This window comes from Nematolebias whitei, chromosome 8 (assembly GCF_014905685.2).
Source record: "Nematolebias whitei isolate Nwh7 chromosome 8, NemWhi1, whole genome shotgun sequence".
In the NCBI taxonomy this organism is placed as follows: domain Eukaryota; kingdom Metazoa; phylum Chordata; class Actinopteri; order Cyprinodontiformes; family Rivulidae; genus Nematolebias; species Nematolebias whitei.
In genome coordinates, this window is record NC_056505.1 from 6,405,870 (window position 1) to 6,431,550 (window position 25,681).

General features: G+C 40.2%; 2 protein-coding genes across 2 annotated transcripts in view; both read left to right on the forward strand.

Annotated features, from left to right (window-relative positions):
- slc2a8 (solute carrier family 2 member 8) overlaps nt 1–5,298 on the forward strand; it is a 14,673-nt gene extending 9,375 nt beyond the window's left edge. Inside the window, exons 9-11 of the mRNA XM_037680184.1 lie at nt 2,627–2,791; nt 2,954–3,099; nt 4,755–5,298. Coding sequence (XP_037536112.1) covers nt 2,627–2,791; nt 2,954–3,099; nt 4,755–4,901 — 458 coding nt within the window. The 3' untranslated portion in view covers nt 4,902–5,298. The remainder of the gene's footprint in view (nt 1–2,626; nt 2,792–2,953; nt 3,100–4,754) is intronic.
- A 1,532-nt stretch (nt 5,299–6,830) lies between these two features.
- The window catches only part of LOC119413164 (protein HIRA), a 21,141-nt gene continuing 2,290 nt past the window's right edge, over nt 6,831–25,681 (forward strand). The window contains exons 1-23 of the mRNA XM_037680185.1: nt 6,831–7,168; nt 10,586–10,648; nt 10,792–10,902; nt 12,243–12,333; nt 12,480–12,574; nt 12,702–12,797; nt 15,244–15,404; nt 15,502–15,669; nt 15,754–15,867; nt 16,157–16,227; nt 16,422–16,527; nt 18,299–18,520; nt 19,217–19,302; nt 19,806–20,006; nt 20,110–20,253; nt 20,328–20,544; nt 22,213–22,323; nt 22,569–22,717; nt 23,110–23,271; nt 23,402–23,460; nt 24,239–24,344; nt 24,427–24,549; nt 24,632–24,795. Coding sequence (XP_037536113.1) covers nt 7,132–7,168; nt 10,586–10,648; nt 10,792–10,902; nt 12,243–12,333; nt 12,480–12,574; nt 12,702–12,797; nt 15,244–15,404; nt 15,502–15,669; nt 15,754–15,867; nt 16,157–16,227; nt 16,422–16,527; nt 18,299–18,520; nt 19,217–19,302; nt 19,806–20,006; nt 20,110–20,253; nt 20,328–20,544; nt 22,213–22,323; nt 22,569–22,717; nt 23,110–23,271; nt 23,402–23,460; nt 24,239–24,344; nt 24,427–24,549; nt 24,632–24,795 — 2,857 coding nt within the window. The 5' untranslated portion in view covers nt 6,831–7,131. The remainder of the gene's footprint in view (nt 7,169–10,585; nt 10,649–10,791; nt 10,903–12,242; nt 12,334–12,479; nt 12,575–12,701; nt 12,798–15,243; nt 15,405–15,501; nt 15,670–15,753; nt 15,868–16,156; nt 16,228–16,421; nt 16,528–18,298; nt 18,521–19,216; nt 19,303–19,805; nt 20,007–20,109; nt 20,254–20,327; nt 20,545–22,212; nt 22,324–22,568; nt 22,718–23,109; nt 23,272–23,401; nt 23,461–24,238; nt 24,345–24,426; nt 24,550–24,631; nt 24,796–25,681) is intronic.

Below are 25,681 nucleotides of genomic sequence, written 5' to 3' on the forward strand. Positions count from 1 at the left end.
TAATAGATATAACAACAGTTTTAATAGATATAACAACAGTTTTAATAAATATAACAGTTTTAATAGATATAACAACAGTTTTAATAGATATAACAACAGTTTTAATAGATATAACAACAGTTTTAATAGATATAACAACAGTTTTAATAAATATAACAGTTTTAATAGATATAACAGTTTTAATAGATATAACAGTTTTTTTAATAAATACAACAACAGTTTTAATAAATATAACAGTTTTAATAAATATAACAGTTTTAATAGATATAACAGTTTTAATAGATATAACAGTTTTTTAATAGATACAACAACAGTTTTAATAAATATAGCAACAGTTTTAATTAATATAAAAGTTATAATAAACGTCAGAGAGCAGAGTGTTTTGTGCCGCTCGCCCTTCTTCAGCATGTAGGAGCAAAACTAATAAAATCCAGGCTCCAAAGAGACGTTAGTGTATTTACCAGTTTGGACTAACTGTCATGCAGATGCTGCATGCACAATGAATACAGCTGAGCCCTGCATCAGGGTTGCCAGATAAATTTGGAAATGTTTTATTTACCTCCTCCTTTTCTGTGCACATGTTCAACAAACACACACACCTCATCTTAGAATATCTTTACTCAGCACATATGACAGTTTAGGTCAAAATACTATAATTTTAAAGCCACAGTACTATAGCTCATCATTTCTTATCTGGCAACCTGACTGACATGGAAACTACAGCGTTTCTCGTGTAAACCTTCTCACTTTTTGTTTTGTTACCCCAATAAACATTGAAAAAACACAAATGTTTCCAGAGGTTGTTCTGTGGAGACGGTGCCTTTCTAGTAGGTAGATCACTTTGACTTGGTCATTTTAAAAGGAGCTTCCATGCTGAAAAGTGTGGGCACCCTTGCTTTAGAGGTTCTAACATTGAGGATGAAAAGTGAAGAGTTTCAGATTTGATTTATTGTCCATGTGCGACAGTGCACGGTTGATGTTTTCACACATTCAGTTTCTGAATTCCCCACACATCCTTCGTTGGGGACAGGTGAGGACAGCAGGACGGGCCAGTCCCCGTCCCCTCTTCGTCCTCAGTCTTTGTCACGTGGGCAGAGCGAGGTTTTTACATCGCCTCGTTAAAAACACAAAGATGTCATTGGAAGTGGTGTGGCCTTGAAGGCAGCAGATGTTGCTATAAAGTCTCTGCTGGACTTTTCTGCTTTAATGCTGCCGTCGCAGAACTCTGATCCAAACACAGAACCATAACAAATACCGGGTGTTGGGACTTGCTGCCGACACCAGTTCTGTCTGAGGGGTCAGAGGTCACGGCTATCATTCTCAACTCGTTGAAAATCCTCCAGATTCTTTTAAGTAGCAGAAATCTGCACTCCCCTGCCAATCTGTCTTTGAGAAGCTGTGCTTTTAATCAGTTTAATGATTTTCTTTCACATTTGCTGACAAACTGGAGGTCCTCTGTCCATCTTTGCTCTTCAAGGACTGAGAGTAATCACTGGAAGTACATCTACAACTGATTTACGTCTAGAGTCGACCCCATTCAAGATGCCCACTGGAACTTAATTCACCCTTATCAAAGACAACTGTAGCTGTACTCGGCCACTTTTACAGACTGAGCTCGATTTTGTTGTGGCATTATTCAAACTGGCTGACTCTTGAATTTATTTGTGTTTGTAGATCTCTTTGCGTGCATCCACCCCTAACACCAACACTGGCCTTTTTCTAATTATTAGACCTTTATTTATTCAGGTTAGTTCCCTCGAAGACTCCTTTACAACAGAGACCTGTTGCATACAACATACAGGCAGATGAGAAAAAGGGAACACGAGGCAGGCAGAGCTTCTGGTTGTGTATCCTCCAGGAGCAGTTTGAGATAAGTTGGCCTGTCCAAGGCCAGCGGGGAGGCAAAATTCAGATAAACGACAATTGTTTGGGCCGCCAGACTCTGTTTTCTGTCTGCCTTCACGTTCTGCTGGTACACTCGATGGTGAATCCAAACAGCCAGAATTAGTGGACTTTCCGCCCGGTCCGTGCTCGATTTAGCATTCGCCAAGATTGAATCCTTCATGCCGGCGAGTTCCAGGAGCCACAAGTGGCCTACGATTCTCAGAAATTGCGTCCAGCTTGCGGTTGGGCTCGTTAAGTAAATGAATTTGAGAGGTCGAAGCACAAATTAATTCTTCACATAAGGCTGGCTGCCGACGTCTTCCTAATTTGTCAATATCCAATGTATCCAGTTCCAAAAAAAGCAGAAACCCTGTTATCATAAATCCAATAATGTTCACATCTACATCCTCCATGGACGGAACAGATGGGCACACCATCTTCCACTCACTCCAGGCATCAATGACATACCCAGCTGCGTGGGTCCATTCAGGGCATGAGGGCTCTCCAGCACCCCGTCGTCTGATGGAAAAAAATAAATTATCAGTTGCGTTGAGGGACCAGCTGACCAAATCCATAATAATTTTCAATTCAGAAGATTTGTAAAGAGAGGCTCTGAGGTTGACGGGACAAGACGGCAGCACAAGTAGGAGGGAGGGGGGGGTAAGAGCGGCCGTCTTCGTCGAAGGCGAAAGAGAGAATGTCATAACGCCTCTCTCTTATTTCTTATTTTATTTGTCCCAAGGTGTTGCCATGATGATTAGCACCACAACGTTTGGGGTATACTTCTACTTGATACCCAAGCCTCCCAGCACCCCGTCACCACTGGACCTCCTGACTGCAGCCGGTGTAGAACCACACTCAGACCTGACCTGGCTGGCCCTGGCCAGCATGGCCATTTTCATCTCAGGTGAGTCACATGAACCTTCAGCTCCTCTCCGACATGTTTGATTATTATCAATTTTTCTATCGATACCTTGGTGTCTGGAAGGTTCAACAAATGGTGTTTTTTAGGAACTGGCCCATGTTCCCTGTAGACGGAATGGTTTTACTGGCTGTTTGTCGTGTTCAGGTTTTGCCATTGGTTGGGGTCCGATCCCGTGGCTCATCATGTCGGAGGTTATCCCCATCCGAGTGAGGGGGTTCGCCGGCGCAGCTGTGGTCATCAGCAACTGGGGCATGGCGTTCATCATCACCAAAACTTTCCAGAACATGATGGTGAGCGCTCGTTGGAAAACCACATAAAGATTCAGACTTTTTTTTTTTTTTAATCAATATTTTCTTAATTTTTTAAGCTTTTCTCATCTCTGTTTTGTTTTGCTAATAAATGCGCTCAAAAAGAAAAATTCTGCTTCCCAGCACCAAAGATTTGGTTCTTTTGGTGACCTGTCGAACACGGAACAAGACGATGGCTACATTAGAATGTGCTCAAAAATCTGATTTATGATTAATGACGTTATGTTGCTTGATTGGCTTGTTTCAGTTCTATTCATTTAGTTTTAATTCTTGCTTCATAATCAGTCGTGGATTATAACATTCTGCTGGCGTGCCACTTTTTTGTGTTTAGACTAAATAAATCACCACACAGTAAATTTATAATGAACTGGAGAAAATACATTTGCTGTGAGAATGCTTGGTGCTGAACGACTGCTGAAATTTGCTGAAGAGGCTAAAACTAAATTATTTAAGCTAAAATGTGCAAAACACTAGCTAAATTCCAAAGTAACAAAGTTGAAAAATGGCAACTAAACATTAGAAGTAGCAAAAGGTTTTCTAAAAGCTAACTGTAGCAAAAGGCTAGCTAAAAGCAACAAATTATCTAAAGTTAAAAGTAGCAGAACAGTAGCTATAAGCTAAAAGTAACATAAGAAGTCATAATACGCTAAAGAATCCAAAACCGAGTTAAGCTAAAAAAAGGAAAACATCAAATTAGCTACCAGTAAATACTAAAAAGAGCACAATACTAACTACAAGCTAAAAGGAAGAAAGACTTCTTAAACAAAAGTAGCAAAAGACCAACTAGAAGCTTAAAGTAGCAAAATGCTAGTGAAGAGCTAAAATAGCAAAAGGCAAGCTCATGGCAATAAAAGGCTAGTTAAAGCTCAAACTAGCAAAATGGTAGTTTATAACTAGCTTTTAGCTAGTCTTTAGCTACTTTTAAACTAACAAAAGGCTAGCTAATAGAACAAATGGATCAAAACAATAGTTAAAAACTGAAAGTGGCTAAGTTTGACAAAAATGGAGCATATATGTTGAAACAACGTTCAAAGAAAACGATGTTTATGAAGGAATTGAAAAGATCTAAATCAATTTTTGGGTAATTATTTTTTGTAACTAAAGTTAAATATTTTGAAAAATATAAATTACAATGATCATAATACCATCTTCTGAATGATCTGAACTTTTTGATATGTGAAAGGCCAAAATAGCACAAAGCATATAGAAGTAGTTAAGGGAAGTGGTGGCGCAGAGGTTAGAGAAGGCGAGTCTGTGATTAGAAGGTCGCCAGTTCGAGTCCCTGGACCGATGATACCAAAATGTGGGTGGGAAAGGTGAAACACCCACACCTGCCTCCACACTCATTTGCCCCACTCTGGACCCTTGAGCAAGGCACTTAACTCCCACCATCTGCTTCCCCGGGCACCCTCCGCTCCACACAGAGGGCTGTGGTGTCAGGAAGGACATCCGGTGTAAAAACAACCACTAAGTCTTTGTGCAAGTTAGTTCACTGTGACGACCCCTGAAGAAGAGAGCAGCCGAAAGAAGTTAAATTTTAGAAAGAAGACAATGTGCCGAGTCAGAATTCACTCAAATAATTCTTGCACTTCCATTTAGTTTTTGTTGCCTCATTCTTGTCTTGTCTTTTCTTCCAGGATAGTCTAACCAGCGCGGGAACCTTCTGGCTCTTCTCCTGCATGTGCGCCCTCAACATCGTCTTCACAATATTCTTCATCCCAGAAACCAAAGGCAAGACTCTGGAGCAGATCGAGGCCATTTTCAAAGGCACGTCGGGTCCATGAAGTCTCCACATGTTGGACAAACTCAAAGACCTCATTTATATATATATTTGTAAAACTGACTGTTCCTGTGGGGACGCTCTGCGGGCATTGTAAAAACCTACTGAAATCACATGAAGCTGATTAAAAACTTTCATAAAGGTCATTTTGTTCAAACCTGTTCATTTAAACAAGCTGTGCCATTGAGCTGCGCTGCTGAACTCCGTGACTCTTTGGTGCCCCCTGTAGGTCGCTTCATGTGTTGCAGCACAAGGTTCTGAGCGGGTTGAACATTTTATTCAGATGCGGAGTTTGACAGTTTGAATTTAAGAACCAACTTTAGAGTAAAGTAGTTTTTATTCTAGTTTTTAATGTATTTCTACCCAGAGGTCTCTGCTCTTTCATGGAAGCCTCAACTGAGGACAAGAGAGCAAAACTTTTACCGTTGAAACAGTTTGTCTCGATCATCTCACATCAGCCGACAAAGTTAATTAATTAATTGGTTGAGTGCTTTTACTTCATGTAAAATTATTTTATTTTTATTTTGAAATCAGCTTCCACAAGGCGAAACAAGAAGTTGGAGTTTTTTTGTTTTTAAAAAAAGATGGTTGGTGTTTTTTTACTTGACAATATCGTTTGTTGCTTCTCAAACTGACCGTTAAGACTTTTCACATTTACAGAAAAAGTCTAAAAGTATTTGAGAGGTGAATGCAACATGAAATGATGGAGCTGCTGTTTACAACATTTTAAACACATTTTAACCACAACAAAAAAGGCGAACTGAGGCATTGTAACATCGTCCAGATGTGAACTGTAACGAGAACGGGAGTCTTTGATTGTGTTTTCCAGGATTTATTTTATTTTCCTAAAACAAAAATGGTTGGGGTATTCATCTCGTGCACAAATTACATTATTGATATTTTTTGTGGCATTATGTCTTTTATTTTGTTAACTCTGGTGTTTTTTTCTTTTGAAATTACTGAAATCCTTGTCTGTTTTGGTATTTCATTTAAAATTTAATTCTAGAGTCAGCGTGAAAATTAATTTCCCTCCAGGTTTTTTCCCTTTGACACTGATGTCTCATTGAATTAATAAAATCTGACATTTGTTGAACAACTTCTGCAACATTAATGATTCAGCCGCAATAAATCAACTTTCATGAAAGTGAAAATAATACAAAATCAAAATCGAGCTTCAGAAATAAATTTAATTTTCCAACTCCTTTATTTCTTTGTCCAGCTTTGAATTATTTTTGAGGCTCTGCCACATGGCGTTTTTTTTTTGTTTGTTTTGTTTGTGCATGTGCATATTTAACCTTAATGTTTGTTTTTGTTGATTTGTGTGCATATCTGGGTTGGGACTAGACATTAAAACTTAATTGCCTCTTGGGGATATTTGAACGGAACTCATTTATTTAAAGATCAGCTGTTTTTCTCTAATTTTGACTGCAAATATAAGCTGTTTCTAAGTGAGAAGTACGATTTAGTATTGTTTTGATGATATATTACATTACCTAAAATATATATTTGAAATCAAGTTGAAGTTTGTCCAAAGCATCACATTTGAGGCTTGATATAAATAAAACGGAAGGATATAAAATTGTTAATAGTACAGTAATAAAAATTAAAAAGCTTTATTATAAATACTGTTAAAATTTTAACCACCAAAAACTTTTCTTTAGTTCTTGCTTTTTTTTTTTCCAACACAGAATATATTTTATTTTAGACACATTTTAAAGACATTTAATTTTTGTCGCCCTCTAGTGACCGTAGAGGAAACCTTCAAAATAAAAATGACACTTGACTTTCAGATCATTTTTCTGTAGGAGAATAAAGGTATATTCCGCTTTGATACTTTTGAAACACATTGAAGTGTTATTATCTATGCTAAAATTATGTAATTCGCAATCTTGTGATAAGTTGACGGTCTTCATTTTTCCTTTTAATTTGATAAGTCGGAGATCTGCAGGCGCTTCCTGTGCGCGGTCAAAAACAACGGAAGTACTCCGGAAGTGCCTGGTGTCACATAGTTTACAGTCCGGGGCAGCCTGTCAGTGTTGCTTCCCGCTGCTCGGCTCGGAGATGCTGCCCGCTGCTGCAGAGATGGAGTTCAAAGACAAAAACGGCAAAGTGTCGGACAGAGTTTGAGACAAAGGGAGGGGACTCGGCGTAAGTTCTTTAAGTGAACTGACCGCCCTGTGGGTTATTTTTGATTATTTAAGACGAGAAGAAACCGAAATAAACTCGGAGCGAAGATGAAGCTGCTGAAGCCGAGCTGGGTGAGCCACAACGGTAAGCTTGTGCAGGAATCTGTTGGACCAAGTTGGGCTTTTGTTGTCAGAGGGGGGGTGACTTTAAAGAGGCATGATGGTGCTCGACACTTGTTTGTCTCACATGTTGCAAACTAATTTCAACAACAGAGCAACAAGATGCGATGTTTTTGTCCTAGTACAATGAATTCCCCTGTGCTCCAATTTATGTTTACATTTGCTAACACGCAGCTAGCTAGTTAGCCCCCAGGCTAGCTCGGATGCTCTGACTTTAGCTAACTTAAAGTGACCCGTGTCCGAGATGCCATCTGAAACTGACATCGTGCTCAAAATATTTGACGCCCCGAGCGACATTTTAGCCGAAACTTTGCGTGTCGAGGCCAATCAGACAAGAAGCTGAAATGTGTCAGTTGGTGAGACCTCCGAGCTGCTGCTGTCACTTCGGAAAGTTAACCGTCGAGGCAAACGGCCTGAACGTGTGCGGTGGCCCGTGGTAATTATAGGTTTATTAGAGAACAGATCAGTGACTACATGTCAGTGTTTGGGAAGGATCCTGCTCAGTTTAACTAAACGCATTGACATTTACGATTAGTTCAGAACCTGCAATCCGCAGAAATGTTGGCGTTCACTCCATATTTAAACAACCACAGAGCAACGGAAAAGTTGGGACGTTGCATAGAAACGTAGATAAAAAAATAAAAAAAAACTGGGATGTGATTTGCGACGCTCATAAACCCATATGGGGAACACGGTAAAGATGTCGGATGTGGAAACTAATAAATTGTGCAGTTTCTTGGGAAAAAAAAAAAAAAAAGTAAAAATTTGGAATTTTATGGCAACACGTTTAAAAAAAAAAAAAAGAAAGTTGTTTGGGATCCATGATTCCCTGTGAAGCCCCCTGTCTTCTTTCAACAACAGTCTGCACACCTCTGTGAGCTGAGACCAGCGGCTGCAGTTTTTCAGGGGGGGGGGTGACCCATTCTTGTCTGATGGAGGATTCTTGCTGTTCAACAATCCTGGGTTTGCTTTGTCGTTTGGGAACATGTTGTTCTAAATCCCGTGTGTTCTGTTCTAGATTGATGGGGCCTTTTCAGATGTGTACACAGCCCATACCAGAGGCACTAATGTACCCCTATACCATAAGAGAGGCAGTCTTTTTAAATATGCACTGACAATGAGCTGGATGGTACCCCTTGTTTTTAGCACAGAGGGTGTGTTATCGGTGGTTTCAAACTACAGAACAGTTCTCCATCTTTGCCTCGGTTTATTTTAAATGAGCGTTGGTCCAGAGAAAAGTTCTTCTGTATGGTGTTCACCTGGACCCCAGAGTCCATGCTCAGTAATCCAGGTATAAAATCCAACAATGCTCAGTCAGGTCATCAGGACTTTTTATTTTATTTTTTTTATGAGACTGTTCGCCCTCCATCCAGAAGGCTTCATCAGTCTGAGGAAACACCAAACAAAATTGATTCTCCCCCATAAGCCTACTCCAGTTCACCTATGGCTTCTTCTTTGCCTGATAGAGCTTTGCCCAGCATTTGTGGACAGCCTGACAAACGGTGATGTCCAGAACCAGACCTGTTTTTAATGCAGTTACCTCTGAGGGCCCAAAGATAGCAGTCGTTCAATATTTACTTTCAGCCTCGCCCTTTGAACTCAGAGATTTCTCCAGATTTGTTTAAAGTTTTTGATATTATTAACTGTATATGATGGGATATTCAAAGACTGCCCAGTTTTCCAGTGAGGAACTTTATTCTGAAATTGTTTGTTTGTAGGCCCTGTTTTCACAGATTGGTGAACCTCTTCTTTACTTCTGAGATTTTCTAAAATTAACTTTTTATAGCCAATCTGTTTACTCAACTAATTTCTTGCGAAAAGCTTCTCAGGCTATTTCTTATTTGTACCACTTGCTTTTACAATTATTTTTTTGCTCCTGTCTTAACTTATTTGAGATGTGTTGCTGCCATCAAATTCAAAATGATCTTTTTCCCCCAAACGTGGCTCAATTTCTTACTTGTATCATTTGATATGTTTTCTTTCTTCTGTTGTGAATAAAATGTGGGTTTGTAGGTCATTGAAAATATTCAAACAAAGGTGTTACAAATATAAACATTTTATGTACGCCACTTGGGATTTTTGTATTGAACCTTTGCACACCGCCATGTTATTGGACATCTTTTTGATTTGTCTTAATAATCAGTAAAAGCTCATAAAAAGGCTTTTTATTTTATCTGCATTTAAACGGAAACCCGCTAAAGAATCCGTCCAGATGACCTCTTAACATTTTTGTGATTTATTTACCTGGATGAATTAATCAGGATATGTTTGATATCTAATAAAAAATAGTGATAACATATTTTTTATCTGTTTTTATGCAGAAACAGGAAAATATTTGCTCAGAATAATCACAGTCAGATAAAATACTTGCAGTGATGTGATGTAGCTGTAATTAGCAAATTGCTAACGGTCTTTAAAAGGTGACAAATAATTCAAAAGTCAGCTCCAGGTACAAAATGTTTTCCCTCAGCCTTAGCTCTTAACTTAACACCCCGACATGCCTAACTTGAATTTTGCGTCCGTGCACCCGGTCCACCCACTTGAATGGACCTAAACTGTGCACGACGGAGTGCAGCTTTAGAAAAAACACAAACGTGGAATAACCATAAACAATTACTGAATTATGAATAAATGTGTTTATATCTTTTTCTGCTGCTTGTGCTGATGTTGCATTGACATCACTCGTATTATGTTGCATATCTTATGATTATATACCAACAGACTTTTTCGTTTTATAGCTTTTATGATTCCTGATCCTTGCACCATTTTTGTTATGTTTTGCGTGCACACTTTTTTTTGTAAGATTTGCTAAATCATAAGACATAATGATACAACTGATGATACTGGCTGAGATTTTGGAGCATAAAAAGTGTTGTGGTGACAGAATGAAAAGGGAGTGAGGAAAATTGGGTTTATGGGAAATGATGTTGTAATTCTTTAACTATTTCTCAATTGAATTGTTTTTCTAAAATTGTTGCTGTGGTGCATCAAACCATAATTAAAGTTAGATGAATAAAACTAAAATGTGCATAAAGAGATAAAAACGTTGAGTCCTTTAATCTTAACGGATTTCACTAAAGCAGGTTTCTTTCTAAGAAATTCCTAAAAGGCATGCAGGGCGTGTTCACTTGAACGCAACACGCATGTGGACCAGGAGAGAAACCTGTTTCAGCTCAGTTGCGTGCTCCGACATAACTGTGGAAAATCACTGAAGACCGAGGAATTTTCCATAAGACCACCTAAATAAAACCTTTTTAAAAAACAGGAAACAAACAAGTGGATGAGATTCTTCTGTGATCAGAAAACACATCGTGTCTGCTGATAAATCTCTTGATTTATTCGACTGAAATCGATATTTGTTGACTTTTGTGTTGTTTCTCAGGCAAACCCATATTTTCGGTTGACATCCACCCAGATGGGACGAAATTTGCAACAGGTGGTCAAGGTAAGACGTGCAGCAGCGACGGCTGCCGTGGACCTGTAAGACGCTTGTTTGTTCACAGATTCAAGATTTCTTATATTGATGCCACAAAAAAAGGTCTCGTTGGAGCAGAGCATTAAGATAATTTAATAATAATTTGTTTTTAGGGGAGGATTCTGGGAAGGTGATGATCTGGAACATGGCTCCGGTCCTCAGAGAAGAAGATGAGAAGAATGAAAATATCCCCAAAATGCTCTGCCAGATGGACAATCACCTCGGTAACCAGCCCCGTCTGACCCGCCTTAATGATCCAGATGTTTGTTTGCTCTTTTTGGTACTCCTTATTTCTCTTATTGTAGAGTAAACTATATTCTTAAACATGGCAAAGATTTTTTTAAGCACATAAAGAGTTGTTAGATAATCTGGAGAGAGCCGAGGGGCTGTAAGATGGAGGGGCTCGTGATGGGATTGTTCTGCAAACGTAGCTGTTTGCTGCAGCAAATCAACACGTTCTCACAAAGAGCTTTTTGAGATTTGAAGTTTCTTTAAGTTTGGATCTCAGTATTTAATTTAGTATCAGAAGTACACAACTTGACAGTACAAAGTGAAAAGCGTAGGACTCGAATACAGCGTTTGATTTTTATCGACCTGTATTCACACAGTAGGTGAGATTCAACAATCCAACTTGTTTGTTTTTTTATGTTTGAACTAACTATATTTTGATAAAACCCGTTTGTGTCATAATGATGGATACAGATATAGATTAGTGAAAGGATGAGAGTTAAAACGGTGCAACAGGCTGATCGACTGCTGTACAAAATAGTAGAAATCAAACTGTGCAAACATTAATTTAAACTGTGAAACATGTGATTTTTAAAAACAATGCAAACACAATGAAATATACAATATTGATTTAAAATGTGATCTCAATATTTTGTCACCCCTCGCAAAAAAAAAAGACAAAACATAAAACGGGCAGAATTGATCACATTCCGAGGTGACAGATTTATTCGAATACTTATTTATTAACCTTTATTTATTTAACCAGGCAAATCCCACTGAGATCACAGATCTCTTTTCCAAGGGAGGCCTGAACGCAGCCTAACATGCATGTTTTTAGTCTGTGGGAGGAAACCGGAGTACCCGGAGAAAACCCACGCAAGCACGAGAAGAACATGCAAACTCCACGCAGAAAGACCCCAGGTCCAACCGGGGATCGAACCCAGGACCTTCTTCTACCAGTGTAAATTTGGACATTTTAATTCAAATTACAAACGATGAAGTTCACAGGCTGGAACTGACCTAAAATGACGTCTTGTAAAATCGTGAGAGGAGCAGGTTTAGGGACTTTCTCTATCGATCAGCCTCAAGCTGGGTCTGAGGTTAACTGCTCAAAGTAACACTTCTGTCTGGATTTATGTAACAGAGGGAAACACAGCTCACGCTGGAAATCAAAGGCTGATGATGGGAAGCTTTAGATGCATGCGCGTCTTCTGTCAGGACGCGTCTGCAGGTGTTCCATCAGAACATGGCGGCCTGCGCTCAGACGTCTTCACAGACTCATGAGTTAAACACAAACTGGGTCACTGGAAGGGTGATTGATTGTTTGTTTCTGCAGCCTGTGTGAACTGCGTGCGATGGTCCAATAATGGGCTGTACCTGGCCTCGGGGGGAGACGACAAGCTCGTCATGGTGTGGAAGAGAGCGGCGTACGTACACACACATTCCAACGTGAACCGTTTGGAAAGTTTTATGTTTTCGATATTATTTACTTCTAATCGCAGTACGTATCTGCAACTAAAGTAAACTGTATTCATCGGTCACTTTCTGCTCTTTGCATGTTTCTTTCCTGTAGCTTGATCGGGCCGAGCACCGTGTTCGGCTCGAGCAACAAACTGGCCAACGTGGAGCAGTGGAGGTGTGTCACAGTCCTGAGGAACCACACCGGAGGTACGACGCCATGCCCTGAAATTCTTTCTCGTCAACGACTGTAATTTCATGTGTCGCTGCCACCGGTTTGACTGCGTTCTCCTGCAGTCCTTCAGGTTTCTGCTTTTTTTTCATTTTTTTTTCACAGATGTGATGGACGTGGCGTGGTCGCCTCATGACGTGTGGCTGGCCTCCTGCAGCGTGGACAACACCATCGTCATCTGGAACGCACGCAAATTCCCAGGTAGGAAAACCAGAAACCAGAGCGACTCAGCTGAAAACGAAACTGTTGCATAATATGACCAGACTGAGCTGTTAGCAAAATATCTTTTAAACCCTTGGACAGGCAACATTGGAAGTTCATCTATAACAATTTTTTAATTCAACCTGATTTAAGATGGCTGCCACAGCTAATGAACGTTAGCAATCACAAAAATGACTGACACAGCCAGTTTGACAGACTGAGCTGAAATGTGCCGTGGTAGTCGCAGAGAGTCGCCCTCAGTGCAAACACCGAGGGTTTAAATATTTGACCTGCATTCTTTCTTCGTTCATGTTTTATGTCTTTAACGGGAAAATGGAGCAAGAGGAAAAGTTTTGACCGGGTACTTAGATCTTTAACGAAACAGTTCAGGAATTTTCTGAAGTAAAAAGAGATTTTTACATTTGTCTTCAGCAAATAGTGTAGTGCTGAATTCTACACAAACTTGATGCTACATTTTATATATTTTTTTAATTCTTATTGAACAGATGTAAAACTAAAGGTTCTCGTCATTTTATTTATTTAGACTTGTTGACCAAATTTGCCCCTTTCTTTTATTTTTTTTTCTTATTGAAAAGTTTAGACCTGGAATGCAGGACTAAATGTGTATTAAAATAAATAGATTAATTTGACAAATCATAAAATATCTTTGCTATATACTATCTAAATGGGGAAAAAAAACCTCTGAATATTACTGCAGTTTTTCCATACTAACTTTTATATTTTTTGGTATAATATCATAATGGTCTTTATAAAATATTTATATTTACTGGTATAATTTAAAAAAGTTCTTCCCATATTTAAGAAGCTGGAGCTTTTTTTTATTTTTCAATCTATTTATTTATAGAGCCCTTTCCAACAGCCAAAAGGTGCACAAAGGGCTTCACAATACAAAAGTTAAAAACGTGCCAGAGAGCCACACGGCCTGCCTGAATTAAAAGATTTTAAGGTTAGATTTAAAAAGATCAGTGATGAAGTGCAAATCCTGAGGTCGTTTGTTCCACAGTCTGGATGCAACGACTGAAAAGGCCCAGTCACCCCAACGTTTGTATTTGGACCTCGGGACAAAAAGTAAAAAATCTGTTTGTTGATCTTAATGTTCTCTTGCACTCATAATAAGCTAAATAAGACGGGGCGAGACCATTAAGAACTTTAAAAGTGGATTAAAATTTTTTTTAAATCAACTCAAAAATGGACTGGAAGCCAGTGGAGAGAAATTAAAACGAGGGTGATGTGCTCACATCTGGACGTGTAGGTTAAAAGTCAGGCCGCAGCATATTGGACCAGTTGAAGACGTCTGATGGAGGACTGGGAGATACCTACATACAGAACATTGCAGTAGTCAAACCTTGAGCTGAGAAAAGCATAAATGACCTTTTCCAGGTCTGGACGATTTAAAAAAGGCTTGACCTTGGTTAAAAGACACAACATAAAAGCTGACCTTGACTACAGAGGCTATGTTTGTTAAACTTCAAATCTTTAAAGGTCACCTCCAAGTTTTTAACTCTGTGTCTAAACTTGGATGTCAAAGCATCAAAGTTACAGGAACATCATCACCAAAGAATATATACACCGTCTTTCCCTCATTTCAAAACAGAAAAATTTGGTGAAGCCACCGTTTAATGTCAGTAATACAGACAGTAAAAGAAGTGTGAAGGTGAGTACCTTTAGGCTTGGTAGGCAAAAATAAAATAAAATTGTGAATTGTCTGCATAACTGTGAAAAGAAAAGTGATGTTTGGCTATAACTGATCCAAGTAACATCCTAAAGAGAAAAAAGAAGAGGACTGAGAATAGAGCCCTGCAGCACACCACAAAAAAGAAGAGCAGTTGAAGAAGACAAAGTACTCATCGTGACAGAAAGTTCTATTGGTCAAGTAGGAGGTGAGCCACTTGAGAGCTGAACCAGATCTACCAACGTAATGTTGATGATGAGAGGACAGCAGGTCCACTGTGTCAAAAACAGCTGTAAGGTCCAGCAGCAGCTGGACACTTTGTGTCCATGGACATGACAATGTCATTATGGACCGTTTACAGGGCTGATTCAGCACCATGACAAGCTCTATGTTTTTCTGAGATGGTTGTAACTGCATTAAAACAAGTTTTTCTAAGACTTTAGCTCTAAAAGGCACATGAGAGGTCGAAATTTTGATCAAATCCGTGGGTCAACGTGAGTTTTTTTTTTTAGAAGGGGCCTAACCACAGTATGTTTAACAGCAGCAGGGACAGTTCCTAAAATAAGGCAAGGGTTTAAAAAGTTAAGACACAAAAACCTACAGTATAAAAAAAAAACTCTTTCAAGAACTTGGAAGGAAGAAAATCTTGAGTTTGCCTCTAAAAAGGACTTTGAATCAGTAGTAGTATAATGATCAATTAAACCTTCAGCTTTTTGTACCGTCACATCTGTCATGGTCCCATTGTCTCCTCAGAGATGGTCACGTGCCTGCGAGGACACACGGGGCTGGTTAAAGGCCTGACTTGGGATCCAGTAGGGAAATACATCGCCTCCCAGGCCGATGACCACAGTCTCAAAGTGTGGAGGACTGTGGACTGGCAGATGGATGCCAACATCACCAAACCTTTCTCAGAGGTACAGATGCTGTTGGAACATCTGTTACATCAGTCTTGTCTCTTGTTTCCTTCAGTCGACTAAATTTAGGTTTGAATAATTGTTTTTTTTTCTTCAGTGTGGCGGAACGACCCACGTCCTGCGTCTGTCCTGGTCTCCAGACGGTCAGTATCTGGTGTCGGCTCACGCCATGAACAACTCCGGCCCCACCGCTCAGATCGTGGAGAGAGACGGCTGGAAGACGAACATGGACTTTGTGGGCCACCGTAAAGCCGTCACGGTGGTGGTAAGGAGCTTGTCCAGCCGTTTAGTGTGTTTTTCACTATGAGCAGTAGCAACGTTCTCACTGATCCGGGGTCTGTGTTTGCAGAAATTCAATCCAAAGATCTTTAAGAAGAAGCAGAAGAACGGCAGCTCTCCGAAGCCCGGCTGTCCGTACTGCTGCTGCGCTGTTGGCAGCAAAGACCGGTCGCTCTCCGTCTGGGTCAGTTCACAGAGAACCGTTTCCAGATGTGTCGAAGATGATTCAAACTCAGCATCAGTGTTAGCTGCACCCAGTCCTCTGGAAAGTTGCAGCGATTTTTTTTGTATCGTGTTAGCCGACCATGTTGATTCAGCATCTTTGGGCTTTCACAGACCTGATTGCAGTTAACGTTATTTCAATGCTTTGAATGTTTTAAGACTCACTTTCATTTTGCGTCTCTGATGGTTTCACAGCCACTTTCATCAGCTGTTCATAGCATCCAAACATTTAAAGTCTCTCTTCTCCTCAGCTCACCTCACTGAAGCGTCCTCTGGTGGTCATACATGATCTGTTTGACAAATCCATTATGGACATTTCCTGGTGAGTTTACAACCTTTGGGCGGCTCTAAACATCAAGTGAAACTCACATTAACACAATAATAATAATATTAATATTATTTACTATCGCAGTCTGTGTATAAAATATTTGGACACTGCTGAAAATGTATGCCAGTTCTTGGAGTTTGTTACAAAACTACCATTAATAAGTGTGTGTGTGTCCGTGTGTGTGTTAGGACTCTGACAGGTCTTGGGATGTTGGTGTGTTCGATGGACGGGACTGTGGCCTACCTGGACTTTTCCTTGGATGAACTAGGAGACCCTCTGAACGAGGAAGAGAAGGTGAAACATATCACAGATTATTTAATCCACAATGTTGAAGTTTTAACTCGTACAATCTTTTTAGTTTCGTTTCTGTGGAATGATAAATTAGTTTTACAACAAAATATTGGACCAAAAGTAAACTATTTATCATATTTAAGCCATTTGCTCTGGGGTAGATGAAAGAGCTTTTTAAAAATGTTGCATCGATGCAGCCTGACTGAAACTCGCTCGTTTCATTGTGTTGATATGAGAGATGTTTAAAAAAAATCTCCTCGAACCCTCAGTTTGTACACAGTTCTGTCTGGGTATTTGTTGCAACAAAAACCTGTTTTTATTTTACTAAATCTGAAAACATAAAGTTATATCTTGGTATTTTAAAGTTGAGCAACGATCAAAGACGTTGACGTGTTTCTGGGTAACGCCGCAAAGGTCAAATAAGAAATCGCCACTCGGGTTTGTTTAAATGTGATCCATAACATCAAACTGAGGATTACGCAGCGAGGTGCTGTAGTGAGATACTGTTGGACCAATTTGCAATAATTGAATTTTCTCTAAATGTGATTTATAAATACCTTATCAAGGTTCAAAGGGACTTTATTGTCATTCGCATCACATGTGGTGCATGAGGGGGAACAAAATTACAGTTACACCCAAAAATAGCAAAAATATCAACTATAAAAAAGAAACAGTATACAAGGATCTAAGAAATGCACTAAACAATAATAATGTGGTGTATTAAACAGCAGCCTGAACATGAGTCTGTTGTGAGCAGATGGGTATGAATACAGCAGCTTATGGGTAAGAAATCTATGGATCGTTTGAATAAAATATCTACCGGTAAAATATCCTAAATAACATGTTGAAGTTCTTTTCTGAACAGGACCAACAACCAACTAGGATTTTGAGCAGAAAAGCCCAAATTTTTGTTTTTGCTACTTTTTGTGCATGTTAGCGAAGCAACGTTCAATATCAGCTGGAAATTCCAGATGATGTCAAGAAATCCTTGTTAGAAAACACAAAGAAAAACAGGATTCAAAACGATTTTTCGGGTGTTCTGGTTAGTAAAACAAATCTGTGGAGCCTCTCGTGATGTCAGAATGATGTTGTTATAGAAAAGTAGCTTAAATACTCAGGAATCTAAAATTTAATATTTCAAGAGGATCACAAACTTTTGCCAGAAGCAGAATCTTGTGGATCCAGATGAGCAGCCTGGAATCACCTGTCTTAAAAGCAACATTTTACATTTACATCATAAATAATTGGAAAAAAAACATAGATGCATCTTGTTGCCAATCTTGTTTGGATTAGGATTAAAACCAATTTTTGGGGAGAAATACAAAAACAAATTTTTATGTCTTATTCTGTGATTTAAATGTAGCCACAATTAAAGGGCCTTTTTTTTTTCTACTCTAAATTATGACGTATTTAAAAAAAAGTTTCTCGGCAGTTCCAAAAGTTAAAGTAACAAATAATAAGTAACAAAACACCCTGTATTTATTTATTTATTTGACTTATTTACTTTACTTTTGTTACTTTTAAAACTAGCTTTTAACAACATTGTGAAATAATAATCTTCATTTCTTATGTTGTTTTTGTGGAGTAATTTTAGCTCCTTTTTAAATTCAGCGTTTCATGTTAAATCCATATCAGCTCAGTGATGTTTACCATCATGTTTGTGTTTATTATTATTGTCTTTCTGCTTTTCGGACTGTACTTTTGTCTGCATTCGTTTATTTTCTCCATCCTTCCTTGAACCTGACTCAAACCTCTCTCTCCCTGCGTCGTACAGAACACCATCCATCAGAACATGTACGGTAAAAGCCTGGCTATAACCAACACCGAGGCTCAGCTGTCCACCACCATCATCGAGAACCCCGAGATGCTCAAGTACCAACAGCAGCGACAGAACTCTGCTCAGGCCAACATGGCAGTGGCCAGCGCTGGACCAGAATCCTCCGCTCCCAAAGTCAACAGCGTGATGAACGGAGAGTCTCTGGAGGACATCAGGAAGGTAAAACTCCCAGCATGCACCACAGGCCACCAAGAGCTGGGCAGAATGCTCACCCAGTGTGTTTGCATCAAAACTCATACTTATATAAACCTCTTTTTAAATGGTTTATTAACAGGGGTGTCATTTAGAAACTTCTCTTCAAGGTCTAAAAAAGTTAAATCTGGTCCTCCAGAAAATCTAACTTTTTTAGATTTTTCTACCTGGATTATTGAGCATGCATCAGGATATTCTCTTCAAGGTTTTTAGACTTTTGAGTCAACTTTTAATTTTTATGCTGTAATGGCTGATTTATTAGTGGTTTTAGTGGGACAGACTAAATAAAACTAACAAAACTATTACTGTATTTTTCGGACTATAAGGCACTTAAAATCTTTTTAATTTTCTCAATAATCAACAGTGAGCCTTATAATTCAGTGCGTCTTATGTATTAATTCTGGTTGCGCTTAGTGACCTGGAACTGATTTTATGTGGTACACGGCGCTCAAAAATCTGTCCAAATGAACTTATTTCGCTGAACGCGCCTCATAATCTGAAAAATACGGTAAACAAAAGCCTGTTTAAACTGACGTCAGTAATGTTGTAGATGCACATTTTTTTGCTACTTGGACCTGAAGTTTGTATTTTGTAAACCGTTTAAATTAAGCGTCTGTCTTTGGAGCTGAATTTATTTATGTTTTACTTCTCCGGTGTTTCCAGAACCTTTTAAAGAAGCAGGTGGAGACGAGAACAGCGGACGGAAGAAGACGCATCACGCCCCTCTGTATCGCTCAGCTGGACACGGGGTAGGAAAAGCCGCACCGCCTGCTGTTCAGCAGGACCAATACTTCATCTGTACCGTAAAAACCTTAAAGATGGTGTTTAAAGAGTAACGGTTCGTGTTGGTTTTCACCATAAATGTTCCAAATACGAGGCTCAACAAACGGTTAGCTCCAACAGTTAATGCCAACGTTTTAAGCTAATGTGCTCCGAGTATTTGTTGAGGGCGATATTCAGCTACTTCCAGATCAAATTTTAGCACATCTGTAAAATTTGCTGAGTATTAACCATTTTTGTGTTTTCGAAGATCAGTTAGCTAAGGTAGCCATCTTGAATTGTGTTGAGTCCAAAGATGTGCATCGATTGAAAACTTCCTGAAAGTTTTATTAAAGTTCAATGATTCTTGATGTTTTGGTAAAAGTACAGACAAACCTTTACCTTCAGCCACGTGTGATAATAACGAACATTAGAAGCAGAGCTACAAGATCCATCGTTGAGGCTCCTTTCTTTCTTGTCCTGTTTCCTGCAGGGATTTCTCACCAGCTCTGTTCAACAGTGTTCCTATTCTGCCCTCGGGCTCCTCAATGTCCAACCAGCTCACCCCCCAGCTGAACTCTGACTCCAGCCCGGGACAGCCTTCTTCTCTGGGTCTCAGGCCCAACCAGGACGGCGTGCTCACTTCACCTCCTGCCAGCAGCGCCAACAAAGGCCTGGAGGACAACAACGAAGGGTACGAGGACGGCTCAGGGGACAACCTTACACTCTGTTAACGTTTTTTTTTTTGGTCTTTCTTCTGTCGTCTCTTCACTTACGACTTGAACGTTTGGTTTCAGTGTGAAGTCCAGTCTGCTGCTCACATCTTCATCCAAGATCGAGCCAATGAAGGCCCTGGACTCGCGCTTCACAGAGAGATCGAAGGCCACCCCAGGGGTCACATCGGCCATCGCCTCCACTGCCGGACTCACACCTCTGGACAGGTGACCGACTCGGTGGAGCAGGAAACAAAAGTGTGAAGAAAAACTCATCTTTTTCTTTTCTGTTCATGGAGCAGGCCAAAGGACGTCGTCTCTGCCCAGAAAGACGCCAAAACCAAAGAAGATACGAGCAGCGACAGCGAGGACAAAATGGCCGCCATCAACAAAAATCTGGTGTTCGGGAAGAGGAAACCGGAGCTGCTGATGGACGGAGGAGAAGTGGTGGAGAAGAGGAAGAAGGGCCGGCCGAGGAAAGACAAGATGGCCGCTCCCATCCCTCAACCCTTCACTCAGGTAAAGAGAAGAAGGTTTTATTTATCTGGTTTATCTCTGAATACGCAGCGATGCATTTAGTGAGAGTGCTGAGTCATTGTTCGCTCTCTGCCTCAGCGTATTATTTATGTTTGTAGGTTTTAGCTACTGTTCTTCTGGACTTTTACTTTATTGGCTTCTAGCCAACCTTTTGCTACGGTTTGCTTTTAGTTAACATTCTGGTACTTGTAACTATCTTTTTTGGTACTTTATCTTTTTAGTACTTTTAACTAGCCTTTTGTTGTTTACAACTAGCTTTTTAGTACTTGTAGCTAGCATTTTGCTGCTTTAACCAAACTTTTTGTATTTTTGGATTTTAACTAGTGTTCTACTTTTTAGTTTTACCAAGTTTCAGCTGCTTCAGCAAATTTCAGCAGTCGTTCAGCTCTCGGCTTCACTTTTTTTTTTTTTTTTTTTCTTTTTTTTTTACAGAAACGTAAATTTCTTTAGTTTCCTATAGGGATGATGCACAATATTGGATTTTTGGCCGATACCGATATTTTTAATATCCTTTCCTTTGTCAGAACATGTCCCTCTTATTTAGGCTTATTTGCTACAACAACTGTGCAACAGCTGTTAGAGCTGGTGACATCTATATTTTTTTAATTTACCCTTTATTTATCCAGGTTAGTCTCATTGAGCCACGGGAACTCATTTTCAAGAGAGACCTGTTTTAGGGAGCACGTGGGGGTTAAGGGCCTCGCTCAGGGGTCCAGAGTGGGGCGAATGAGGGTGGGGGCAGGTGTGGGTGCTTCACCTACCCCACCCACATTTTTGATGTTGGTACCGGGGCTTGAACTGACGATCTTCCTATCACAGGCTCACTTTCTCTAACCTCTGTGCCACCGCTCCCCCATATATTCAGTAACAGCCATATGACTTAAATATCACTTTAACTTATATTAAATGAAAAGTGTTAAATGTTATTTATTAGCATTAGTCACCTGCGACGCTGTCTCACTTGTGGAGGCTTGTTCCAGGTTCAGCTGCAGTGATGGATCCTCTGCACTCCTGTGCATGAAGGACACACTTTTTAAGTTCAAAGTTTTTGTCTATTTTTTTGTGCCGTAAGACTAATCATGCTAACGGGGCTAACACGACGTCCAAATGTCTGTGGTAAAACTCACCCAAGTGCTATCGGCTATTAGCTTCTCAATGACGTCGAAAATGACGGCTTGTAACTCGGGTAAGGCTACGTCGGAAAACTATTTCAGACTGGGGACGATGTAGCTCAACATAGTCCACAAATCTTCGGAATCCAACATCCTCGACGGAAAAAAAAACCTTCCACACCATCAACATTTTGACTTCTTCCTCTCCGCCGTGATCAGATCAGGTAGGCGCGTGTGACGTCATCACGTTGTGCTGCTGCTGCAGGCGTCCTCGTCACTGGGTTGTCGAACAAAAACAGCGTCTTTTATATCGGTGAGTTATTTTGATGGAATGGCCGATGTCCGATATTTAACTTTAACGCTAATATCGTCCGATACGATACCATGCCGATAATATCGTGCATCCCTGGTTTCTTTATGTTCTTTGTTCATTTTTTGTCTTTTCAAAGAGTCAAAAGTCGTTTTTTCCTCTTTGTTTTTGGAATGGATGAAATGATCCACAGAGTTTCAGTAACTGAGTGTCTGGTCTTCTCGTCAGATAATTTCTCCGCCCGAGCGGGAGCCCAGCAGGGTGGCAGCTCCTCCTCCAGCTCCTGCAGCCGTTTTAAAGCTGCCAACTCCAAGTACACAAAAGTCCTTCAGCCTGCAGGTAACACGCCGTCACCACCGCTCTGCTGTCCTTACTGAAACATTTAAAGGGTTCGTCCGTTTATGGGTATTTTTCTTAGAAACTGCTCTCATGAATAGTTTTTCAAGTCTCCCGTTGCAATTTACCTTTTTCAGACAAATGCAGTGTACGCACAACAGACTTTTAGACATTTCTATTTTAGTTTGAATCTCACCGTCAAGAATTTATATGTTCATAGGTGTTTCTGCATTTGTGCAAATGTGCAGGTGAGCGTGGAGCCGTCCGTGATCCTGGATGTGGAGAATGAGGTTTCTGCGGTTGCAGGTTCTAAGCTCAGCCAGCTGCGATGCTCGAGAGACGGACGGGACTGGAACACCCTGCTGCCCAGCTCGGTCGTCATCGCTGCAGGGAGCAGGTAAGAGCCATAACATGCTAACGTACCGTTATCCTTTCCACCAAAATAACACATTTATGGTAAATATCGTCTTTACCTAATTAACATCCCACATTGAGTCGTCTGTCCCTACTGCCATTTTGCATTTTGGAGGAAAAAAAAGTATTAAATTTATTTAGGTTTAGTGTTCTTCATTTTACTTTATTACTTTGCTTTTAAAAACGATTATCTATTTTTAATATTTTATGACAGACATGGTTCGTGCGTTTTTAATTTGAGGTAATCTTTCTGTTCATGTAAAAGGCTCTTATTGTAAAATAAGAAATTAAGTGAAATGTTGAAGTTGTTGCTGCTGGTCGTTGGATGAGGATGAGACGGTGTGGAAACATCTGAATCTATTTCTTCTCCCTCAGCGACGTCCTCGCAGTCGCCTGTGAGGACCGGATGTTGTCGGTGTTCTCCTGCTGTGGGAGGCGGCTCCTCCCCGCCATCCAGCTGGCCACGCCTGTCTCCGCCCTGCATTGCTCCGCCCACTTTGTCATGGTTCTGACTGCCGGAGCGGCCCTGTTTGTTTGGTTAGTTCGAAATTATCTTTTTTTTTCTTCATGGAGACTAAATAACAGAATTATATTATAAGAAAAGTAACACATTAATTGACGTGTTTTTTCGTAACCAAATCGTAAATATTTTTGTGATTTATTGCAGGGATGTTCATAAACAGAAAGCTTTGGTGAAGAACGAGTCGCTACTGACCATTTTATCTGGTGAGACACCGCGCAGCTGCACACGGTCCCATAATCTGAAAGAAACACTGAATACGCTTCATTTCCTTTAGTCTCTTTTCCGTTTAGTGTTTGATGTACGACCTGCTGCAAGAGTTTCTGCACGATTTGAAAACTGCAAAAATCAAATCTGATTCAGAGCAAAAAAGCATCATGAATTCCCTGAAATTTACTGAAACTTTACTTTTTAAAGCTAAAAAAGGAAGTGTTGGCAAAAAACCAAATGTAGCAAAATGCTAGATAAAAGTAACAAAACACTATTTCAAACCTAAAATTATCAGAAAATTAGCTAAATGTAGCTAGACTTTTGCTACTTGCTGATTTTAGCAATCCAGAAGCTAAAGCTAAAGTAGTAATTATCTAAAAATAATCTAATAGTAGCTAAAGTAGCAAAACGTTAGCTAAAAACTGAAAGTAACTAAACAGAGCAGGGATGCTGAAGCAGATTTCTAACAGAACAATATTTTTGAATAAATTGAAGAGATCTGGATGTAATTTCTGAATAAAGTTAAATGTTTAAAAAAGTATAAAACTTACTAAAACGAAGAGTTAAAGCACCCATCTCCTGAATGAGCCGAACGTTTGGGTATAAATGGCTAAAATAACACCAGGAGTAGTTTGAATGTAGAAAAAAATAACCAGACAATGGTCTGAATTTTCTTAGTGTTTTAAATAAATGGGACCTGAGTCGACATAAAGATGGTTTCAGTTCGTTCATATCTTATTATTGTTCATTAAATCATTTCATGTGTGCGTGCAGGTGCTGGCACTACGGTGTCTCAGTCTCTGCTGACTCCGCAGGGGATCCCAGTCGTTGGACTGTCCAACGGGAAGTCCTACTGCTTCAGCTCCTTGTTGGAGACGTGGTAAGAAACCAGCCGGGACAGAAACGGCAGCCGACAGGCTTTCTAAGCAAACAGCTCAGGATCTACACCCTGTTCTGTTCAGGACTCTGATAGCAGATAAAGGAGACTCTCTGGTCCAGTGCGCTGACTTTAGGGGCTGCCTGCCGTCCCAGGATGCACCTGTGTCCTCAGGACCACTTGCTGTCATGCAGGGACGGAACCTCAAGTATGGTTTGCATATTTTAACCTTTGCTGCTGCAGCTTCTTCCTCCGTTCAGCAGCACTCGGAACCTGTCTTCTCTCTGCAGCGCCGGTCGCTTGGCGTCCCGCCTCTCCTCCACGCCTCACCACCTGCAGCAGAGCGTGACGCTCGCCTTCCTGGAGAATCAGCTGGTATCTGCTCTGACCCTGCAGTCGTCGCAGGAGTATCGCTACTGGCTGCTCATCTATGCCCGTTTTCTTGTCAATGAAGGTACTGACCCGTCAGCTCGGTCCACAGACCGAAAGAAAACCCAAAACACTAAATCATTTCACAACTGACTCAAGGGTGTGGTTATGCTCCGTATATGGACGGAGAAATGTTATGAACTTTCTTAATGGTGGTTGTGGACATAATAAATACACACATTTATAAACGTCCATTCTGAGTTTTAACCTAAACACAAGCAGCAACTTTTAGACAAATCTAAAACATCTTCAGACGAGTGCCTCAAAGTTTTTAAAGCAGGTATTTATCGTATAAACTAGGAACTAAAAACTGGCATTCCCTAAACCAAGGGTGCCCACACTTTTTCAGCATGCGAGTTACTTTTGAAACGACCAAGTCAAAGTGATCTACGAGAACAACGTCTGGAAACATTAGTGTTTTTTCAATGTTTATTGGGGTAGTAAACAAAAAATGAGCGGGTTTTCATGAAAACGTTGTAGTTTCCATGTCAGTCGGGTTGCCAGATAAGAAATAATGAACCGTTGTTTTAAAATTATAGTATTTTGACCTTAACTGTCGTGTGTGCTGAGTAAAGATATTCCAAGATTAGGTGTGTGTGTTTGTTGAACATGTGCACAGAAAAGGAGGGCGGTATACCGTAGTCCCTCGCTACTTCGCGGTTCGTTTATCGCGGACCCACTATTGCGGTTTTTCAAAATAAGATTGGACATGACACACAATTGGCTGATTGATGGATGAGCCGCACGATCGGCATGTAAGTTTTATCTAAAATAAATTATTTAAAATTATTTAGCACCTTTGTGCAGCCCATAGTGCAGGATAAACTTCCTGCAGCAGCTGAACAGCTGATCATTGTGCAGAGTGGAGAAGTGGGCGTGGCCAAGAGCGATTGCAGGTGGCAAAGAGCCAT